The sequence below is a fragment of the Hippopotamus amphibius genome, chromosome 12 (genome assembly GCF_030028045.1).
Source record: "Hippopotamus amphibius kiboko isolate mHipAmp2 chromosome 12, mHipAmp2.hap2, whole genome shotgun sequence".
In the NCBI taxonomy this organism is placed as follows: Eukaryota; Metazoa; Chordata; class Mammalia; order Artiodactyla; family Hippopotamidae; genus Hippopotamus; species Hippopotamus amphibius.
The window spans coordinates 6,142,085-6,157,335 of NC_080197.1; the positions used below are offsets into that span (position 1 = coordinate 6,142,085).

The window sequence follows — 15,251 nt, forward strand, 5'->3', positions numbered from 1 at the left end:
CGACTGAAAACAACTAAAATAAAGGAAAAGCAGGAATCACAGGAGATAGTGATATATCACTAAATAAATAAATGTATAATTCAAGGGCGAAGTATAACCCTTCGGTGAACAGATGCTTCCCAAACAGAGAAATGAAATCCACTTTAGAGCCAATGAAAATAGCCCTTGAAAAGCACGAAATTACATAAAAGGAAAAGAGACTCTGAAAGCACAGCCCACAGATCAAACTTGAGCTAACCACTGCATACTAAAATCTCTGTTTAAACAAACATTTCTTCCCCAAAGATTCTTAATTCCAGGAGAGCACACAGTAGAGGGTTAAGACTGTCAGAAAAGGATGTGAGAGCCCCAGACAGCCCAGTGCGGCCGCCCTCCCCGCGCACAGGCAGACACAGAGCTCACGGCCGTGTTCTGACCGGCTGTTCAGAAAGCTTAGGTTCACAATCGTGCATCCCTTATGTTTTATAACAACTCATCTGCAAGTAAGTGCAAACCCATTACATTTTTTAAATAAAATAAAATAAAAAATAAAAGACAAGCTTAAATCTTTTCAAGTTACTTAAAAGGTAAGCCTTCCTTCATTTCATTTCAGTGTCAATTCACAGGACCCAAACGCAAACACACACCTGCCCTCCAGAGGCTCAAAGGTCATAACAGAAGAAGCCACACAGCGTCTTAAACTAAACATAATAAAATAACTTAAAGGCACGGTGGCATGAAGCAGCACGAGATTCAGGAAAGCACAAGCTGGGCTGGAGGGAGGCCAAGCGGCAGCCTCCGGGGGCAGCGGGACCAGCAGGAAGCCGCTGCCCCCTCTACCCCGAGGCAGCCTCCGACTGCGCTCACTGGTCAAGTAAAAGAGCTAAAGTAAATCACATGCAAAAATGTCTGAAATATAATGCTACCGACCATATCGTAAAGGCAATCTTGAGGTTAATAGGGACCTTGAGATGATTTCTCTAACTCTGTGGGAACAGAACCTTCTTGTTAACATGTAGAGACTACTGTGAAATTTTTCTACTGTATGTTTCTTAAGTGTAAACGTTTAAGGCTGCCTGTGCTGTATATTATATGATTTCCTGAGGCTTAATACTCTCAAAGACCATAAACATGGCAAAAAGGAAACACCTGAAGGAGGCTGGGCCTGAAAAGCAGAATTTGCCAACCACTTTTTAAGAGACCCCCACCTTCCTTATTTTCTCCCCTTTCCACTCCACCCCCTCCATGATAAGAACACACACACACACACACAAATACAACAGTATGTGAGTGTAAATTTTTGTTTCACTTCTGACTTTAAAACACACACACACCACACTCACCTGTCACAAAGCCTGAATAAATGAAGCCAGCAGGCTAACAAGTCAAACACTACTGCCCACACCTCTAACACCCAGATCAGCTTCTCAAGCTTTACTGTGCATTCAGATCCCCCAGGGCTCTTGTTAAAATGCAGTTTCTGATTCCGCAGGTCTGGGGAGGGGCCTGGGAGTGTGCATTTCTTAAAAAACAAAAACAAAAAACCTCCCAGGTGATGTCAATATTCGCAGGACGGTGGCTCATGTTTTGAGTAACAAGTGCATCATTTATTTTGCAACCTGTGATTACTCCAATGTTGCTTCTTATTACAAGAAGGGAAGAACACAGTGGGGAATACAATTAATTTTTTGGCTAGTGCTTTGTTGACAGTGAAAACAAAAAAACCTAGCAACTACATCTGTTTGGACTCTGTTTACTGAAATCAAGTGTGCATGCCGTGTGTTTTAGACACAGAACCAGAGCTACTTCAAACCCTGGAGTCTCCTCTAGTGAACTGAAAAGCCAAATGTCCGTGGAACTATAGAGGGAAAAGTAGAGAAAGTGCACACCCTCAATATCACCCAGGCTCCTGACACTGTTCTTTCTTTTCTTTTTTTTTAAACATCACATTCTATCATGTTTTACTTGTTTATTCCTTTTTGTTTCCAAGGAAAGGTGTTCTTCCTTTTTTTTTTTTTTTTGGCTGCACTGTGCAGCATGCGGGATCTTAGTTCCCCAACCAGGGATTGAACCCCTGTCCCCTGCAATGGAAGTGCTGAGTCCTAACCACTGGACCGCCAGGGAAGTCCCTGACACTGTTCTTACGACACTGGTTCCTCTAAATTTTAGGTATTACCTAGAACATGAAAATATTTGCTTTACACTTTGATGCTGTGGCCTTACCTCCCTTCATTCACATTTTCACAATGCACTACAGCTCCCAAAACTATGTCATCATTCTTCCTTTTGATAGTTTGGCAGAAGCAGCTGGTGTTCACCTCTTCTTCCTGGGCTAGTCCAGCTAGACAACAACCCCCAGGCTCCTTCAGGTAGGTGTGGTCACGTGACTGAGTTCTGGCCAACAGAATGCAGCAGAAGCAATAAGTACCACACCCAGGCCTGGCCCATAAAAACCTAAGCTAGAGGCTCCCTTCTCTGTCCCCATGAGTTTAGAGGATACTTCAAAAACCAGAGGAGGTCAGACCTACAGTAACAGAAGAAGGCTCACTCCCTGAGTTTCCCTTAAAAGAAAGCTGCCTCCACCCCAAAAAAGAAAGTTGTCCAACCAGGAACTCTCAATGTATTAACCATGGGAACTGCGCTGTTTGTTACAAGAGGTAGCCAACCTTGACTGATATACTTGTGTTACAAAACTTTAACGACCTGAAATTAGAGTTAGGAGTTTGATTCTTCATGACGGTACATGAATTAGTCATTTATTTCTTCATTTTAAAATGTTATTGTTTGGAATTTGGGTCTATAAGGAAAGCATCCCAGAATTTACTACAATTCCTTCATTTTACGTACTAGGATCTGAAGCCCGGAGAGGTGAAGTGATTGATACTTCCAAGCCAGGCAGCGCTGGTGTGTGAACAAAACTGGTGTACACCAGGCTCTCCACGTCAGCTGCGTGAGTGACGGAATGAGTGACGCCCACTCAAGTGTGCCACTGACAGACGGTCCTGTGCTCTGATTTTCTACGCTGTACAGTGTTATCAGTTAAATTATGCCCCCACCCCCAGCAAATGTTGAGGTCCTCACCCCCAGGACATTAGAATGCCACCTTCTGCAGTTCTGCAGATGTGAGTAGTTAAGATGCAGGACTAGCGTGGGCCCTAAGCCAGTATGACCCATGTCCTTATAAAAAGGGGAGATCTGGACACAGAGACAAACTCCACAGAGGGAGGACCACATGAACAGACAGTGGGAGAAGCGGCCACTGGCCAGTCCAGAAGAGAGGTCTGTAAGAGCCTCCCCTCACTGCCCTCAGGAAGAATCAACCCCACCAACATCGTGACTGCTGACGCCTAGCCTCCAGAACTGTAAGAAAATTAATTTCTGTTAAGTCACCCAGTTTGCGGTACCTTGTTACGGCAGCCCTAGCAAACTAACACACAGGGTATTCAACCTAGCTATGTCTGCAGAGGCGATTTTTACAGAGATTTTACAAGTGAAAAACGCTCATCATCTTACTCTTCTAGCAAGAGACTTATTTTTAAGAGAATTTTGTCCCTGAGTTGTTCCCGGCTTCCGGCCAGGGTCCTGTCTTGACTGCAGGTGGTCCCGACAGCCCCGGAGGCCCTCATTAGGAGGTGGGAGGAGCTGGCGTCCAGCCCTCACCTGGTCTCAGCTTCCCTTGTGCAAACCTGATGCAGTCACTTCCCCTTTCCTCCTGCTTCCTTCACTTCCCTTGAAGTACTCTACGTAGACTTGCAGAAGTTTACTAGCACTTTGTTCCCAGACACCAACAAAAAAGATTTCAGAGTTCCCTTGCAATGTTGCATTTCCATGAAATAAAATCAACTTCTCAGCAAGTCTGTCAAGACAGTTACTAATATGGACGTCTGAGGTCAGCCAGTGAAGAGGACCACCGCACACACATCTAAGGGACAGTTACCTCTATGGGTCAGGGGGAAAAAGCTTGACTGCTTTAGGTCACTGAGTCCCCCAAACCTGCCGCCCATTAGAATCATCCTGGGAACTTACACAAACGTAGAAATCTGTGCGGTTTCCACATCAACCCTGAAGATTGTGACCTGGGGCGGGGAGTGGGAACTTAACAAAGCACCGTGGCGAGTGGACAGAGCAGCCTGGGTTGGGAACTGATTTAGGACATCTGGCTGTTTAATAAATTTCAGCTTAATTTCCCACCTTCTCATATTTACATTCTTTCAAGTAAAGTTCCTGAGTGTACCTGTGAATGTGTCTAACACTTAGACAACATCCCATGCACTATTTGTTAAAACACACACACACTTAGACACAGAGCATATGCGAGCCAGGCTCCTTTCCTGCTCACAGGAACCTCAGGCCGGCTGAGCTCCCTTTTCTCACAGGCTCCTTTCTCTCACCTGCTGTCAAATTCTTGCTCTTGTTTAGTCTTTTCTGCCTGTCCGTACTGCACAGCCCTACACGCTGCTGCTCCCGAGGCACCTTGCTGCTGCAGAGGCATCAACAGCCCCTACTGCATGCCCCCTGCCCCCGGGACCTGCCCCTCTGTCTGGCACTTGAAGTGTCCACCACCCAGTCTGACTCACATCTCTGACCCCTTCCGGCTCCTGAGCGCCTGGGCAGTGACTACACCTTGAGCCCCCACCTCCACAGGCTGCCCGGGCACTTCCTGCCCTGAATGCGGCTGCTGCTCCTCCTCTCCCACCCACTCCCCTCGCCCACGGCGCATCCACCATCACGAACAACAGCGTCTCTCAAACTAAGGCACTCCCTGGCCAAATGAACTATCAGTATCTTAATATTTTTCTTTAAACCTATCCATTGTTTTCATTTGAATTTACTTTAAACGTTGACTTTATCTTCTTACTGTAAGCATAAAAACAATACGCCTTGCCACAAATGTAAAGGAAGCATAAAAATGCAGAGAACACAAACAAGTCTCTTGAGGCCTTGCCTGCCAAAGCTCTGGGCATAAGGTCCGCTCTCTGGAGCTCAGCGAGGTACATTAAAACCAACCCAGGACCAAACAGAGACTTTCTCTGCGAGGCAGGCAGGCACACGGGCAGAAGGCATGCTGGAATGGGAGCTACCATCCTGCTATGCGGTGTCTCGTGGGGACGTCTGTGGGCCCCCCAACACCAGCACTCCTACGCCAGCAGCCACGTCTCACTCTCTGGGAGAGCCTGACCCGTGAGGACACGCCTTGCCTTCGAAGCCTAGAACAGATGCCTCCTCCCAGAAAGCCATTTCTCACCAGCACAGCCAGCAAGGTCTCTGTCCCCTCAACCCCAGTAACATCCTTACATCCACCTGGCAATTGACCTCAAAACACAAAGTAGACTGTGTTTCATACCACCTGCCTCCTGCAAGACTGCAGTCTCCGTGAGCACAGGGACTGACTCATTCACATCCTATGTTCCCCGGGAATACCTGTAACATCATCTTTAATACAGGAGACAATAAACATGACTCCATTCCCGAATGCATTCTCTGAATTTCTTTCTTTTTTGGTAAAAGCTTAATGATTCCAAGTTCTATGATGGCATGATCCATAATTACCCCAAACTGGAAACAACTCCACACCCTCCCTGACTTCCTCACTACCAATCACCTTTTGTCTGTCTTTGAGCCTCAAATAAATGGAATCACACTTGAGAGTATCCTCCTCTGTGTCTGGCTTCTACAGAGAAATCATTCTGAAACTAAAGTACATCCGGCCTGGCTGAAAGCTGCCCCCAGCTTCCCAGTGCTCTTAGGATAAAATCCACAAGCCAAAAAAATAAAGAAAAAAAAAAAAAAAAAAAAAAATCCACAAGCCACAGCATGGCCACCCAGGCCCCACGGAAGCTGCCCCCTGCCTAACCCTCGATCTCGTCTATTCGGCTCCCTTCCCCACCCTCCACCACACTTTCTGTTCCTTCCACTAGCACAGGCCCCCGGCGCTTCTGAGCTCTGGCTCAGGCCTGGCTCGGCCAGCTCCTTCTCGCCCTCGTGTCCTAGCTCGAACCTGCAGAGGAGCCTCTGCCAGCCACTCTGAGGAGGCCTCTCCCCCCCGGAGCCTTGGCCCCTCGTTTCCTTCCCAGCAGCGTCACAGTCGGGGCTGCCGTGCTCGGGTACGGCAGCGCATCTCTCCCCAGCTGGAATGTGGGTCCCACGAAGGCAGGGGCTGGGTCAGTCTTACCTACTATGTACCCCACCCCCCAGCGCCTAGGACGGGGTGGGCCCGTGACAGCCGCTCCACGAAAGCTACTGAATCAAAGAGCAACTCTCAACAGGAAGGAACAGCCCCGGGAGGCCTAGGAAATCAGGCAGAGTTAACACGGGTGCAAAGGCGGCCAGGAGTGGCTGGTATTCACGACGCGAAAGTAAACGTCGGGGGGCGTCCCTGGCAGTCCAGTGGGTAAGACTCGAGCTTCCAACGCAGGGGGCACGGGTTCTCTCCCTTGTTGGGGAACTAAGATCCCACATGCCGTGCAGTGTGGCCAAATAAAGTGCCCGGCGAGACGGGCCGGCGGAACACCAGACAGACATCCTGGGCTGCAGCCCTGTGAGAGCAAAGCCCTCAGTACCTCCCTCACCTGAGCTGAGCAGGCGCACGCTTACATCATGCGTTTGCTCACTCATGTGAACGTCTACTGAGGACGTGCGACCTGCCCTGGAAAGAACAAAGCTGGGGGTGAAGAGATGGATGAGCCCTGCCCTCGCTCTCAAACCCTCCCGGGCGGAGGAGCACAGAGAACGGTGAGGGCAGCAAAGATACACTGTGTGAGGCTATCATAATGGATACACGTCCTTACACACCTGTCCAGACCCACAGAAGGTACAATATCACGAGTGAACCCTAACGTGAAGGGGGCTGGGTGATGATGAGGTCTCCATGTGGGCTCATTAACTGGACTGGACATGCTGCTCTCGGGGGGATGCTGATCACAGGGGAGGCTGTGCATGTGTCAGGGCAGAGGGCACCAGAGAAACCCCTTAAACCTCCATCTTAATTGTGCTGTGCACCTAAAACTGCTCTAAAATAAAGTCTTATTTAAAAAAAAAAAAAAGAAGAAACCCTCACAGCCCAGTAGGAAAAGCACCACATTAATAGCAAGCACACTTTGATGAGATCAGTGGGATAACAAGCTGCCCAGAGAACAGGAAAGAAGGCTGAGCAGCAAGGTTCACACAGGAAGCAATGGCTCTGGAACTAAGGTCTAGGGAGCAGGACCCCTCCCGCTGGCAGGTCAGGGTGGAGGCGACAAAGGCACAGGAGAGGACAGGTGGGCAGGGACACGTCACAAGAGGCAGTCTGAGTCTCTACTTCCAACAAGGATGGGAGTGGAAAGCTTTTAAGCAGAGAAGCAACTAATTAGAGTCATGTTTCAGAAAGAATTGAAAGATGCTGAAATGACATATGGAGGAAGGGACCCCAAACCATCTGATTTCTTCAGCCACTGGAAAGGAACAAATGATGTATGTCAACAACTCACTGTGTGACAAACTTCTGCTTTTATCTCTTTCAGGGCTCGTTCAGAAAACACGCAACCGCAGCACCGCAGGAAGCAAAACCTGGAGAAACAATCCAACATGGAGAATGACTTAAATAGCAATTAAAAAATTATTACCCATGCTATCAACTATCCTTTGTTCTGTTTACACAAAGGCCAAAAGCCACAAAGAGAAAAATGGTTATATTTGATTCCATTAAGGAAAAAAAAAAAAAGTGTGTCCTAGATAAAGTATATAAAGCACACACACAACCCCTGCTTCCTGAAAGTTTGCTTTACACCACTTCGTTTTTATGAAAGACCTACATTAGTACCTATTTTCGCTAACCGAAAGAAAACCAAAGTGGATTTCTGCTTTTATGAAAAATGGCAAAAAGTAAAAAATGGCATTCAGCGTTTGTTTTGCAGCGAGCTGTTCTACAGGCAGCTCACACCCCAAGCTCCTTCCAGAGGAACTACACTCAGCATCTCAGCGTCGAGCTGCCATAGTTTTAAACTGTATCTGTGAGCATCAATCCATTATCCCTGTTTATTTTGTGCATCTGTTAGCAAAATGTGTCTTAAGGTAACTGCTTCTTCGATTTACACCATTTCAGCTCAGGAAAGGTTTCTTAGGAACTTGGGAAAAGCTCTACTTTTCAGACAGAGGAGAAACCTATATATTAAAAACTACAAACATAGGCCATAGTTCCACTCCCACCCCCTTGCAATAATCTTTTGGAAAGAAGACTCTATCAATAAAAATAAATAAATACATTTTAAAAAAACACCACAAAAACTCAAAAGACAGAATAAGAACTCAGGGAGAAAATATTTTAAATACACATAATGTTCAGAGTTTGTGAATATTCAAAGAGGTCTTTAAAACCAGTAATAAACAATACAGAAAAATGGGCAAAGGGCATTAACACGCAGTTGACAAGAGAAATATAAATGGCCAAAACCCATAAAAGATGCTTAATCCCAACTGCTATTACAGAAATGCATCTCAAACAAAGAGAGACGATGTTTTACATATCAGGCAATAATGAAAGAGCCTGAAGGTATCCAGTTGGAAACTGTCTGAGGAAACAGGCACCTTTGTTGGTGGGTGGGTACAACAGGAGGACAACTGGCAGCAGTGTCAGGTAAGGCATCACTCGTCAGAATTTCCCCCAAAGAAACATGCCCACAAGTGTGCACACCCACAAATATGTTCATGAAGTTGTGCGGTACAGCACTGCTTGTAGCAAGGAAGACGAGGACACCACCTCAAGGCCCATCAGTAGAGGACTCGTTAAATAAATATGAATACTTATACAGCTACTAAAAAGAATAAGGTAAATCCATATGTATGGCCATGAAAATGTTTAAATTAGACAGAGGAGTAGAAAAAAATAAGGTTATAAACTATGTGTAATATGAGTCCATGACTGTGGGGGAGAATACATATTTATTTATATTTCTCTTGCAGAGGTGCAGGGAAGTGTGTTGTGTGTGGTGGTGTCGTGGAGGTCTGTAGGGGGGCATCAGACACCAAACAGCGAACGATGCTATCGCCGGAGGCTAGGCGGGGGGAAAGGGGCAAAAAGCACTTTCACATTTCACTTCTTATGTATGTATGTATGTATGTCTGTATTTGGCTGTGCTGGGTCTTAGATGCAGCATGTGGGACCTTTGTTGCAACATGACACTCTTCGCTGTGACATGCGGGATCTAGCTCCCTAACCAGGGATGGAACCCAGGCTCCCTCTCACACTTCACTTCTTATGTTCCTCTAAAAATGCCACAATAGAAACTTTCTCCAGTTAACTTCCTAGGGATTATAGCAGATGCAGAATGCTCGAACAAAAACCAAATTAATAACATTTTACTAATATTCATTAAATGTTTAGGACCAAAAAAAAAAAAAAATCCTACTTGATGAATGTTTACTAAGTATTAGTGATTTAGGAAATGGTTTTTCTTTAAACAAAGGCTAAATGTTTTTATTACACCAATAACCTATTTCTATTTTTCTATATACTTAAACCTTTATTGTATAAATGTTATCAAATATACAAACTAACTCCAAAGTCAACCCTCTAGTGCACAGGTCCTATTAATAGCAAGAGGGCAAAGCCACAACAGGCAAAGCTCAATTAACTGAGAAGAGATTAACCAGCAAATGAAAGGTAAAAAAACTAGGCGAAGCCACAATCAGAGCAACAGGCTACAGGTAACCCCTGCTCAAGACCCCAGGGTTGAGTTTGTTTCTGCTAAGTTCCTCTTTTGGGGTGAACCACAGTTTTCTTAAAAAGAAGTGGGAAAAAAGGTCACACATTGTGTGATTCTATTTATATGAAATATTCAGACCAGGTAAATCCACTGGACAGAAAGCTGATTGGTGGCTGCCAGGGGCTGCGGGGAGGGAACGGGGAGGGCTACTTAACGGGCAGGGGGTTTTTCCTTTGGGTGAGGAAAGTGTTTCGGAACTAGATGGAGGTGATGGCTGCACAACACTGTGAATGGACTAAATGCCAGTGAAACATACACTTTAAAATGATGAATTTTATGTTATGACTTTCACCTTAAAATAATGTGTATGTGTACACACACACACACACGTGGGACAAGGTTAGTTACATGAGTCTCATTCCCCAGAATATTTCTCCTGTGAACTTTAGCCTTTCATTGTATTTATTTTTCTTTTTTTCAGCTTTATTTAGGTATAACTGACAGAGAGAAATTGCATATACTGAAGGCATACAACCTGATGATCTGCTATATGTATAAACTGTAAGATGACCTTCACAACCGACCTCATTAACACACCCACCACCTCACATGGTCACTGCCACACGGCAAACTTTAGGTAAGAGGCCTAAACCATTTCCTCTCAACATGTAATATGTTAGATGGAAGATTCCAGATGACAGTCTGGACTACCAGTTATTAAAGATACTTCTAAATGGTGGGAAAAGAGTTTAAAGGTTTGGCAAAGTGAGACAGCATATAAAAAAGGCACCTACGAATCCACTCAACATTCATATTTTTTGAGGGGGAAATATACTCACTCACTTACATTTGCCATATAAACCTCAAGGTTAAGACTTCCGCTGCTCTAGTCAGAGGATCTGCTAGCTACAAATTCAAAGCAAGCTATCATCATTAGCTGGGCCTTTCGCGGACGGATCGCACACATTCTGTAACATCGTTTTCCCCTGAATAGTTTTTAGCAATTGTAAGGAAATGGGATTTGTCTGACGGGAAACACATGTCCTTTACTTTCTTTCCCATGGGAAAAGATCAAATAACTCAAGTCTCTTAACTGTCACAGGAGAAATTTTTAAAATCCTTCTTTACTTTAGGTTCTCCTAACCTCAAGAACAGGAAGCTGCCGACAACAAAGAGGCCATGTTACACGTGGCTGGTAGGGAATGAACATGGTCTTGTGCTAAGCACCCTGCCTCTAAGGCACTACCCAAACCAAAAGGCACCTTAAAGAAATCCGTGTGGTTATTAAGCTACAGCACAGACCCTAACTACCCCGGGATTACTCACTCAGGCTCCACATCACCTGCCCACGTCCACTACTGACCTGTGCCGGCCGTTCATCTCCAGGCCCACGACGGGGCAGATGAAACGTGCCCGCTGGAGGTCGTCGTGCTGGTCGCCTTTGGTGTTTCCCTTATCTCCTTCCCAAGCGGGGTTGTCAGAAAGCCTTAGTTCTGTCACGTTCTGTGAAAACACATCAATATTTTAAGAGTTCCTCTGACAAATGGATCATCTTTAGCCTTAATTATTATTCTAGTCCCTTCCCATCCAAATCTCTTTTTCTACTTTCCTTTCACATCAATTAGCGTGGATATAAAATTAAACCATACGTTGTGACAGAAAACAAGATTTTTCAAATGCACTGTGTAGCAAATAATTAGTTAACTTCTATTTTACAAGTATTTTGCTACATAAGGCAAAGTAACTTCAGACATGAAAATTTACCCCACTAAGAGAAGAAAGCTTTGTATTAGTTTCACCCAGAAAGGAACACTTTCTTTCCTGGCTGTTGAAGCCTCCCTGAGGCTGTTCATGTCACTGACCAGCCATGTTTATTTAACAGCTAGATAGACAGTAAAATCTATGAGGCCACGGTCTCATGAGTCCAAGGCAGAATATTAGCCAGAGATTACTGTTATACTCCAAGATCAGCTGTTCGGGTGTTCAAAATTCAGTTTTACAAGGAGTGACTTAACAGCCCCACTTTGGCACCTGAAGCATTTCTCCAAATGTAACTGCATCATTTTGATATCAACACTCCAGAGAGCAGCTGAGCCCCTCGAAAGGAAAGCCATCACACATGCGGCTGGCTTCCTGCTTGAGAGCCTGTATGTGTTCATCAAGTTCTCTGCTCAGAGTATTTCTGGACTATTGATCGCAGTAATAATAACCTCTGCATTGTTTTATTTGAATCCTTTTGTCTTTACAGCTGTGATTTCTTGGAAAAAATTTTTTGCATTAAAATTAAAAGTTCAACCACATATATTATATATTAAGTATAGACTTGTATAAATTAATTTCAGTGGTAATCACATTTTTGAGATAAGATAATTATGCTACTATGGGTTTTTGAGAAATGAATTCTCTTCCCAAAGAAACGATGACAAAAATCAGCCTGGTACCATCAGCGACATCTCAGAATTACTAATCTGTCTGAAATGAACATATCCCATATCCTGTGATTGCCCCAAGAACTCAAAAAGCCTATTATAATAAAAAATTTAAAAAAGAAAGAGAAGGAGGAAAAAACCTCAAAGCCTTAGCCTGGGAGTCAGGGGCTCTGCATCTGGTTTCAGCGCCCCACTGACCAGCATGCGGCCCCAACACATCACAAACAGTGTTTTCACCTGCAAGATTAGTGTTTCACGAGCTTGGTGGTTCTCAAATTCCTCACTACTTTTTTGATTTTCCCCCCATTGACCAGATTTTAAAGATTCTGTTCTCTCAACAAACTTCCTTTACTAAAAGACTTGTTTTTCCACTTTTATGAAAGAACTTTAACTGCCGATCAGAACCTCTAATCACCAGGAGATGACTGCAATGACTGCGTACTGATCTACCTATAAAAATCTAATTCTATGAAAGCGTCTTCCAAATCAAAAAGTCAAGTAGCTGAGTTTTATATATTTTTTTCTTAAGATTTATTTATTTTTTTGGCTGTGCTGGGTCTTTGTTGCTGTGTGCAGGCTTTCTCTAGTTACAGTGAGTGGGGGCTCAAGTAGCTGAGTTTTAACTACAAAAATAATGCCTCCCAACATTTATATGTAGCACACTGAGAATTTTCGAAGCTCTTTCACACATATTAAGTCACGAAAGATTTATAATCCAAGAAGTACACATGTGGGGACTTCTGGCTTGAACTTTTAAGTGACCTGCCCCAGATTACACCTTTATTAGGTGGCTGGGTGGGACTGGAATTCCAGATTTCCAAGTTCAGTCTAAAATGTACATGAATTCTATTAAACAAACTTTAACCACTGAGACCCCTGGAGCACCTCAGAATTACCTGTCTTACCTTAATGCTTTTAATGTGAGAGGCTGCCTTCCCAAGAGCCTTTTCAGAAGATTTGTCCAATAAAAACTCAATGACGGCATCTTTGTTGTAAAGTCTGCAACAATAAAGATGAGTCAAAACATTCTGGCAACAATCAACCTTTACCTGAAGGAGAAAGACTAGATTGAGTACAATCCAAAGTCATTTACATCTGATAACAGAAATGCCCTGCACGCCTAAAAAAGTAAATTTAATCCTGCCTCAACCATTTCCAAAGCATACAAATAAACTAATTTAAACCAAGGGCTCCAAACTGGCAGTCTTAGGACTGAATGTGACCTGAACAAGGATTTTTGAAATTGGGAAATTTAATATAAAATCACAGATTTCCTTCCCTGAAAAAAAAAATTCAGATGTTCTGGAATCAATCCACATTCTTGAACTGTAACAACAGGCTGGAACTGAAGAGCAGCTACCCTTAATTTTTTTTTTTCCCCGGCCATGCCGCGCAGCTCGCAGGATCCTAGTTCCGCAACCAGGGATTGAATCTCGGCCCTCGGCAGTGAGAGCATGGAGTCAGTCCTAACCACTGGACTGCCAGGGAATTCTCTCAGCTACCCTTTAGACACGAACGCCCCAGCTTCCCCCAGTCCTCACTGTTCCCTACTGACCCCACAGGGGTCCTTCATGCATTTATGTTTATAACATAGCTCCTACTGGCCCCTGAGCTTTCAACCCATGGATTAAGTAAACCGAAAGTGCAGAAATATGTTCCAGACAGGAAATGATAACCCAGGCCTCACAAATGTGCTTGACGTCATTCACATCTGATTAATCAAGAACTGCATTTATACATTAAGATTCTCTTTAAGATCATTTAATAAAACTTGTCTCCATTAAGCAAAGGAACGATACCTGCCAAGTTCACAGGCAACTATTGGTCGCCTTAGTATTTCCTGACTTAGAGTACAATAGTTCCACTGGGCCACTAATTCCGCATCCTTGTCAACCTGAGAAAAGAAAAAAAATCCTTTCAATTAATATTCACCTCTGAAAGACATATAGTCCACAGTTCTACATATAAAGGCTCATTCAGTAATACCACACTGTGTTTTCTGAATCAAAGATAGTGACACACGAAGCCAGGATTTAAAAAGTCATAAGTAATCGATACTATGTCAAATAAAGGCCTCTCTATACATGACATGTACAAACACCTTATATCAAGTCATTAAATTGCTTATGCTACTTACATATAAATATTAATATCTGTACCTTAACAGTAAGTTAGGAAGGCCATACAGAAAAAACAAGCAGTGCAGGCTAATTTCTAACAGTGGAAAGGCCCCAAAGTTGTAGCAGAATTTAAGGACAAAAAAGTTGACAAGATAAGCAATTTTTTTTTTAAAGTTCTGCACAAAGACTGTATAATTCTTTATAAAATCACCGATTTAACAGCAGTGCTTTTTGCTGACTGCTCACTATGTGGCATACCAAGCCATTATTCACCTAAAAGACCCAGATCTGAGAACTTCTCAGCCCTCCAATGATATCTTCACCTATGTAACATTTCAGGTCGCACTCTTTCCTCTTCCTAAAATGTCAAACCTGAATAATGTAACAGGATGGCACATTTGGAGGAACACAGGAAGAAAAAATTTTTAATTGTAAAATTCCTCTAAATTTAATTTTTGCAGGAACAACGACCTCAGTGTCTACTGTGTGCCAGGCACTGCGCCAAGCAGTCCTGTGACTGAGTCTTTCAGCCTTGGAAACCCTTATGAGTTAGTATTTTCACCTGTGGAGTTAAGGAAACTGAGGTACCAATAAGTCAGGTTCCATGTCAAGGTCACACACACAAGCAGACAAAGAAGCTTGGAAAAAAAGCCAGGCAGCCTGGCTCTAAAGACCATGCTTTTAATCACTACTCTCTATTGTATTTCCATCATTTTGTTGCTGTTGTTCTATAACTTGAAATTTTTATTTATTTATTTTTCTATTGAAGTACAGTTGATTTACAACATTGTATCAGTTTCAGGTGTACAGCATAGTTTTTTGGGTTTTTCACAGATTATATCCAAATATAAGTCATTACAAGATATTGGGTATAATTCCTTGTGCTATACAGTAAATCCCTGCTGCTTATCTACTTTATGTATAGCAGTTTGCATCTGTTAGTACCATGCTCCTAATCTGTCCTTTCTGCTTGTTTAAAACAAAACCAAACACATGAACAAAAACCCCACCCACCCTATTGCTGATGTTGTCCTACTCAT

General features: G+C 43.7%; 1 protein-coding gene across 2 annotated transcripts in view; it reads right to left on the reverse strand.

The window, feature by feature from the left end:
- Positions 1–15,251, reverse strand: part of RTF2 (replication termination factor 2) — a 42,058-nt gene that overhangs the window by 24,258 nt on the left and 2,549 nt on the right. For both annotated transcript variants that reach the window (XM_057702483.1, XM_057702484.1), the window contains exons 2-5: positions 13,891–13,985; positions 12,997–13,090; positions 11,026–11,165; positions 7,449–7,527 (exon numbers count right to left, since the gene is read on the reverse strand). In XM_057702483.1, coding sequence (XP_057558466.1) covers positions 7,449–7,527; positions 11,026–11,165; positions 12,997–13,090; positions 13,891–13,985 — 408 coding nt within the window. The remainder of the gene's footprint in view (positions 1–7,448; positions 7,528–11,025; positions 11,166–12,996; positions 13,091–13,890; positions 13,986–15,251) is intronic.